Source organism: Zonotrichia albicollis, chromosome 19, assembly GCF_047830755.1.
Source record: "Zonotrichia albicollis isolate bZonAlb1 chromosome 19, bZonAlb1.hap1, whole genome shotgun sequence".
Lineage (NCBI taxonomy): Eukaryota > Metazoa > Chordata > Aves > Passeriformes > Passerellidae > Zonotrichia > Zonotrichia albicollis.
In genome coordinates this window covers 4,264,128-4,271,386 of record NC_133837.1, presented here as the reverse complement: position 1 = coordinate 4,271,386, position 7,259 = coordinate 4,264,128, and the positions used below count along the sequence as shown (strand labels likewise).

General features: G+C 45.5%; 1 protein-coding gene across 4 annotated transcripts in view; it reads left to right on the top strand.

Moving 5' to 3' along the window:
* The window catches only part of RECQL5 (RecQ like helicase 5), a 38,462-nt gene that overhangs the window by 28,078 nt on the left and 3,125 nt on the right, over positions 1–7,259 (top strand). For all 4 annotated transcript variants that reach the window (XM_005494078.4, XM_014272059.3, XM_014272060.3 and 1 more), the window contains 8 exons: positions 1,343–1,570; positions 3,003–3,102; positions 3,606–3,642; positions 4,434–4,492; positions 4,609–4,685; positions 5,419–5,512; positions 5,974–6,114; positions 6,566–7,227. In XM_005494078.4, coding sequence (XP_005494135.2) covers positions 1,343–1,570; positions 3,003–3,102; positions 3,606–3,642; positions 4,434–4,492; positions 4,609–4,685; positions 5,419–5,512; positions 5,974–6,114; positions 6,566–7,227 — 1,398 coding nt within the window. The remainder of the gene's footprint in view (positions 1–1,342; positions 1,571–3,002; positions 3,103–3,605; positions 3,643–4,433; positions 4,493–4,608; positions 4,686–5,418; positions 5,513–5,973; positions 6,115–6,565; positions 7,228–7,259) is intronic.

The window sequence follows — 7,259 nt, the reverse complement described above, 5'->3', positions numbered from 1 at the left end:
CTGGCCTTTGTTTGTGATGCTTTGGTTCATCATGCAGTTGTTGGTTCACAACATGCAGTTGTGTTTTCTCCAGACACACAGACACAAGGGGAGAAGAAAACTGTGTTTGTTAGGTCTCTGGCAAGCTCTGACATGCCTTAGAGGGTTTAGAATAAGAGTAAATGAGGTGCTTGCTCTCTTACTTTTCCTCTCTGTGACCCACTTTTTGCAGATGAAATTAGGAAGCCCACTAGGACACACCTTGGTGTAGAATAAAAATTTCCACTTTGTTGTTCTTTGTAGTAAAATAATTTTCGCTTAAAATAACTTTTGTTCCCCTTTGGCTGCCAGATTTGATCTCTAAATGCCCAATTAAGTGAATGTTTTCCTATATTTATTATCAGCTTTTTGACTAACACACAACCAGCCACCTCTGCTGAGAAACTTTAGTTTTAAAAAGGTCCTCTAAATTTTGCTTTCTTAAAAAAAAAAGGGAGGGGAAGTAACTGCCTGATCATTTTTTGGCAAAATCAGTGTGTTCCCTGGTTTAAGTTAGGGAGTGTTTTAGAAGAGAAATTATTTCCTGCCTGTATTGCTGGTGAGCATATTGTCACCAAATTCTTTTTTATGTACCCCAAAACACTGATGCCTGCCAAAAATCTTTTGAAAATTTCTGGAAGAATCTAGTAATCATCTCATGGCTGGTTTGCTGGTTGTGCAATCCTGTGTGAGCAAATGAGCTGGTTTTCATGCTTGTAGGACTCTGCCCAGACTTTGGTGCTGATCTGTGTGAGCCCATCAAGATCCAGGCTGTGTTGTCTGAATGGTTCTCCCTTGTGACCTCACTTTGGACTCTATTCCTGGGATTTTCTTTACATTCCTGTGTCTTCAAATATATATTTCTTCAGCTTCAAACCATAAATAATAAATCTAGAAGCTTTAATGTGAGATGTTCTTCAATGTGAGATGTTCTCTGAGGTGTAGTGATCAATGGGGCCTCTTTACCTACAGCCATGCTGATAGGATGTAGAATATATTTAGCCAGTGATACAGAATTAATAACTATATATTTCATCAGCTGCTCCTTTTGCAGGTCTCAAAGACCTGGAAGGGTTTAGCAGAAGAGATTAACATTGATGGTTTTTTACATGTGGGGAAGTGGAGGCAGAGAGACTTTAAGCAAGGTGCCAGGAACAGAGCCCAAATTCTGCTCCGGGGATGAAACCCTGTGATTCCTGCTGGAATAGACATTCTCTGTGAAAAACAGGCTCAAATCTTTATCTAAAGACACCTCCTGCATTTGGAGGGTGGAGTTTTTGAGGATGGAAGTGATGACCAGATGATTTTGCCTTGTGTTTCCAAGCTGTCGCCACGCTGCCATCGCGAAGTACTTCGGCGACGCCACCCCACCTTGCAACAAGTGCTGTGACTTCTGCAGGAACCCAGGGGCAGTGAAAAGGCAACTGGAGGAGCTGGAACGCTGCAGCAACAGCTGGAGCAAAACCTCCATCAGACCCACGGGATCCTCCTGGGATAGCTCCGACCCAGAGCTCTACGAGGGCGGGAGGAGAGGCCTCAAAGGCTTCAGCAGGTCTGTACCAGACAGGTTACACTCATCTCACAGGAGCCAGCAGGGAAAAGAGCATCCACCAGCTGCAGGCCCAGACACTCCTATTTTCAGCACATGTTTCTATGTGGATGGTATTCTCCTGTAACTTTCTGGCAGCAGCAGCTGGAATTTCGTTTTCCACACACTTTGGCAGCCTCGTTCTCATTCGTGTTCCAGAGAACCAAAAGCTGTTTTGACAGAGCTAAGAATTGCCCTGCACAATGTAATTGGCTCAAGAAGCTAGCCTGAAATTTTTGAAAGCAGTAGTGGGCTCAGCCTGTTGTTCATAGTCACAAGGATCAGAAATGTTTAAACTTGAGACCAAGATGACATGGTCCAGAGTTCATTCCTGATTTAACACAACTGTCTGTGAGCCAGCAGGCCAGGGGCCACTGACAGGACTTAGTCACCACAGAGGATGTTAGGAAGTGCCAGTGTCAGATTCTTCTGCAGATTGCTGCATTTTCCTGTCAGGCTGACAGCAAAAGGAAGATGTGCAGTGGAAAACATGATGAATTCTGTAAAATGCTTGGCAGTGTGGAGGTGACAACTTCTCTTTCTCCTTGTTCTCTGGCAGAGTTGCAGTGATTGTCCAGCTGTGTCAGGATAAAGTTTCTCTGCTGGCACTGCCCATAAAGCTGTGCCAGGATACACAGTGCTGTAGGCTGGCCAGGCCCTCTGCTTTACCTTAAAAAGCTTGAGATTGGTGCCTTTGTTCTTTGGCCAAGTCCAACTCAGTCAGAGGAAACCAGGACTGGTGACCTAAGCCTGTGTTTGGTCTCAGGACCTGAGAAGCCACAGCTAATGCTATTGTACAGATCAGTGCTTGCCACTTGGCTGACTGAACCTTTCCATGATCTGATTGTAGTTTTGCCTTGGAAGTTGTAATAGTTAGCAGCTCTAAAGCTCAGATTCGTGATACCTGTAAGTGGGAGGCAGTGAACTCCTGGGCTACATCTGGTGAGCATCAGCTGCTGCATTTCAGTGCAGCAGAGATGGAGATTTCATTTATTGCAGCAGCCTGTGAACAAGTGAGGCTGAGGAATGGATGTTGTGCCTTTCTGCCATCTCTGCTCCCAGGGCAGGAGGCACTGACAGATGGGGTACATGACAGGAGGCAGTGACTCCTGAACCCCCTGGCAGCATCTGGCAGAGCTGCTGAAATGAAGCCCTCCATTCTCAGGGCACTGCTTACAAGCTCTTAGTTCAAGGCACTGCCTCCTACTTTATGGGGTTAACAAATGCTGTGCATTTTTGGAGCACACTCATGCTGTCCTGCTTGGGCAATGGCAGAGAAACTCCAGGTGCAGACATGCTCAGAGAGGATGTGGGGTGCATCACTGGGGTGGCTTCCCAGACTTGTCCCCCAGTTCGTGCTGCAGCTACAGCTTTCTTGCTTTCCTGCCTCATCCAGGTATGATGAAGAGGGCAGTGGGAATTGGGATGAAGACAACGAGGAGCGTCGGAAACGGGAGTGGGACAACTTCTACAAGAAACAGATGAGTCTGCGCAAGGTGAGTTGGGGTCAGTTTGTGAGGGATGCTCAGAGGGTCTGCTGTGAGCTTGTCTGACAGCCATAAAGGCCTCCTGGCACTGATGACAGTAAATTATTTCATCTTGGTGTTGCTTGTTGTCCTTCACTTCTTGTACCTCTGCTTTTGTTGTGTTCTCCACATTCTGGGCCAGTCCCATAATAGGAAGAAATGCAGCTTATTCATGTGCTGGTTTCTCTGCAGTGCTAAGAAAGAGGAGCCTGTTGGTTTTAATGCCCATGGTAGTAGTAAAAACAGATTTTCCCATTCAGCTTCTCTTAAATATTCCTATAGCAGAGGTGAACTTTTGGCTTTGATTCTCATTCTTTGTCTTCTTGGCCCTGTTTTGGCATGTGTTCAATGCCTTTATAACTTCAGCTTTAATTTTCCCTGGAGCAGGGATATAAAACATGTCTTTTGTGCTTCTAGATCTGCATGTGTGTAGTAGGAATGGAAATGTTTGACTGATCTTTGTTTTCTTCCAGGGCAAAGAACCAGAAAAGGAAGATTTTGTTCCTCCAAGTAAATATCTCTTTGATTTATAATGGGTTTTCTTTGGGAGAAGAAAGTCTTATATTTTGCAGCTGCATGCAATTTGTACAGCATCACCACTGGAGGTATCAGTCCCTAGGCACAGAGGTCAAGCTTTTGGCTGTGAAAACTTGGCTGGTGGAGATGGACCACAGCTTAGCTTTGGTCAGGGTGAAGATATGGAATGCATCTTTCTGAACAACATTTCCAAATAAGCAAGAGAGAAGGAAAACTGTTTAACCTGACTTTGTAGTGTTGACTGTTTCTGCAGTGGTTATGCAGCAATAATAATAGTAGTAATAATAATAATAGTAATAGTAGTAGTAGTAGTAATAATAATGCTAGAAGGAAACTGCTGGAAACCTTTACTGTTTGTAACTGTGTTGCTTGGGGCCCTGTCTGGCACTGTTACAAAAGAACACTTGATAAGTCAGGTTATTCTATCCAGCCTGATTTTTTGTTGGTATTGTGAGGAGGAGAAAAGATTTGAGTTTCCTAAGAGCCTTAAAGAAAGGTTTTCTGAGGTGGGAAGATTCTGGAAAGCTGTTAGGCCTAAACTCCAAAGTAGATGTTCTCAATCAGAGAAAACTTTCTCACTTTGGTTTCTGCCTGCTCTTTTGGAGTGTGCAGCTTCTCCAGGTAGAAAGGGTGACCTCAGGGTGACAATGCAGGGAGGAGAAAGCCAGGCAGTCCTGGACCTGCACCTCCCTGTGGCAGCTGAGATGTTCTCCATCAGCCCAGCCCTGCCATGGCTCCTTTCCCAAATTCCTCTCCTGTGGCAGGTGCAGACTGTCCCCTGAAGGAGGCTGCCAGCAGGAGGATCTCCAAGCTCACTGTGAAGGTGAGTGGTGCTGCAAAGAACAACAAAGCTTCTGCCTGGCCTGTCCTTGCTCCTGCAGGGGTGCAAGGGGCAGTGAGACATCTGTAGAGCATGGCTGAGCATCCCATGTTTCCTAGGGCCGGGAACACTGCCTGAAAATGCTGGAAGAAGCTCTGAGCAACAACCAAAAGACTCCAGCAGCAGAAGGAAAATGGTATGAGATGAGGAAATAGGGGTGCATCCTGAGTCCCTTAACACAGGCCCTGCTCTTCCCTGAGCACAATTACCATTGTAATGTGTATTAATTGTGCTCACGGAAGAGCAGGCCCTTTTTTAACACAATTAATACACAGGGAATGCTTTTTTAAGTTTTAAAAATGATTTTATCCAAGGATGTCATTTCACTTAAGCATCTTTCTGGCTGTGATGTTGAAGATCAGACCTGAGGATTCGTGGCTGATCCCTGGTGTCAGCTTGATCCAGGGAGTGGCAGTTCTTCCCTACCCCACAAGATGGGGATAGTGTACTTCTCAAACGGAGCAGTGGGCAAGAATCTTGATGTAAAACCATTTTCATCACCCTTTCCATGCTCCATCAACTCACCACTGCATGCCTTAGGACTTAACTGGAAGTTCACACACACACACACACAGAAGTTCTGGGTTAGAAGAGACCTTTAAGATCATCGAGTCCAACCCATGTTCTAACACCTCAACTAGATCATGGCACCAAGTGCCACATCCAGTCTTTTTTTAAACTCTTCGAGGGATGGTGACTCCACCACCTCCCTGGGTAGATGATTCCAGTATTTGAAGTTATAAGTTATCACTTATTCTTGTACCAGAGGGAGTGGATTTTGTACTTTCTGGGAGATACTTCAGCATTAGTGTTCCCCTTGCAGATACAGCGGTGTGTTTTGCCAGGAATCACCCCAGCCTGTGTTTCAGGTCAGACCCTAGTGCCTGTGCAGTGGAAATGGAATATGAAGCTTTCCGGAGCAGCAAAATGGCAAATTCCTACAAGGCTGCTGTGCTAAAGAAGGTAGGGACAAACATCTCCATCTGCTGCTCCCTGCAGCCTGGGAGCTCCAGGGCAAATAGGGCAGAGTTTGTGTGGGAAAGGTGAAGGACAAGCTCTGTTTTGCCCTGGGTATCTTACAAATCTTTCTTCATGATTTTGTTACCAGGAGGGCCCAGAATCACCTCGGGTTCACATCTTTGTTGGCTTTACAGGCTCTGAAAACCTACACAGCAGTGCAAGCTTATCCAGATATGTTGTAACAATGCAGGGATTTGGAAATTCCTCAGGCTGCTGCTGTCACTGGAGAAGCCTTGGTTTAGTTTATCTGGTTGCCATCATTCTCAATGAAGATGTTTCTGTTCTTGAGGCAGGCTGCTCTCCAGGGCAGATATTTGTTTTGTTACTATGGCTTTTACTATGTACTAAGGCAGAAATACATAAAGATTTCTGGCCATTAGAGAATATTTCTGTTCTCTTTTCAGGTGGCAGAAATCAATAAAGCCTCCAAACAAGGGGAATTGTTCTCAGTCTTTGGGTCTGGAACAGGTGGTAACAGCAATTTGGAGACAAAATCTGATTCTTTAGCAGAAAGGGAGTTTGTCCTTGCATCCCAGGTTCCCTCGGTGAGTACTGCTGGGATAGACAGCAGGGAATGCTCCTGTGTTTTTTCTGTCTACCTTTTTATAAATTTGAGTCCTTTCTGTGGCCACAACTGCATATTTCTATTGTAATTGCTTTTTCCTGTCTGTCACGTTGTTATTAGTGAATATAATCTGTGTGCAGGCCACAGCTTAAATAAATTCTTTCTCATCTTGCTCTATCCAAGGATGCTGCCTTGTTTTCTTACTGCTGGCCTAGGACTTCCACCTTTTCTACCATTCCACCATTCCTAGGACTTCCACCTAATCCATTTCCCTCATGTCTCTGTTGATGGGGGTGATCAGTCAGATTTAGAGCCTCTCCTAGCTTTCAGCTGCCCACACTGGTGTATTGTGTGCAGAAACTCAGCTGCTTTCATGGTGCTACACTCAGGCATCTCACATCCACAATTTCTTCTTCTTCCTGTCTCCCCAGTTCAAACCCAAGCGTGTGGGAGCAGGATTTCCAAAGAAATCCAGCTTGTTCCAGACAGCTTCAGAACTGCTGAAGATCCAGGAGGAGAGTGATGCAAAGCCTGTCAAAAAGGACTGTCCAAGTGGGCAAGACAACAGCAGCTACAGTCTGGACCTGGACACCAGGAACTCTGTTCTCCAGAGGGAAGAAACTGCAACCAAAGCAGTGGATGAGAGTGCAGGGGTAGAAATACACCCAGAAAAGAAGGGGCAGCAACCCAGTCCAGACACAAAAAGTGCCCTTGGGGAGAGCCCTGCTAAAAAGTCCAAACGTAGCAAGAAGCAGCAAATGCTTGCAGAAGCAGCTAAAAAGGAATCACAGGATATTTCCAAATTCTTCTCCCTCCCCAAAGCTGGCTCTAGAGCCCAAAGCTGCAGCACAGCAAAGGGAGATGGCTGTTCTGCAAGCACACTACCTCAGGTTTCTTCTCAAAGTGTGTGTCAAGAGAAACCAACACCTCAGGAAAATAAAGATGGCTCTGGAGACCTGACTGGGCAGTTCCAGGAGGAGAATAAAGAACTGGGAGAAACAGAAATAACACTGACTGAGAGAGGAGAGAATTCTAAGACCCAGCAGGCTGCTGAATGTGAATTCCTTGAGGAAGAAATGGATGTGAAGTCCAGGTAAAATCTTCACTTCTCTGCTCCCTGAGTTG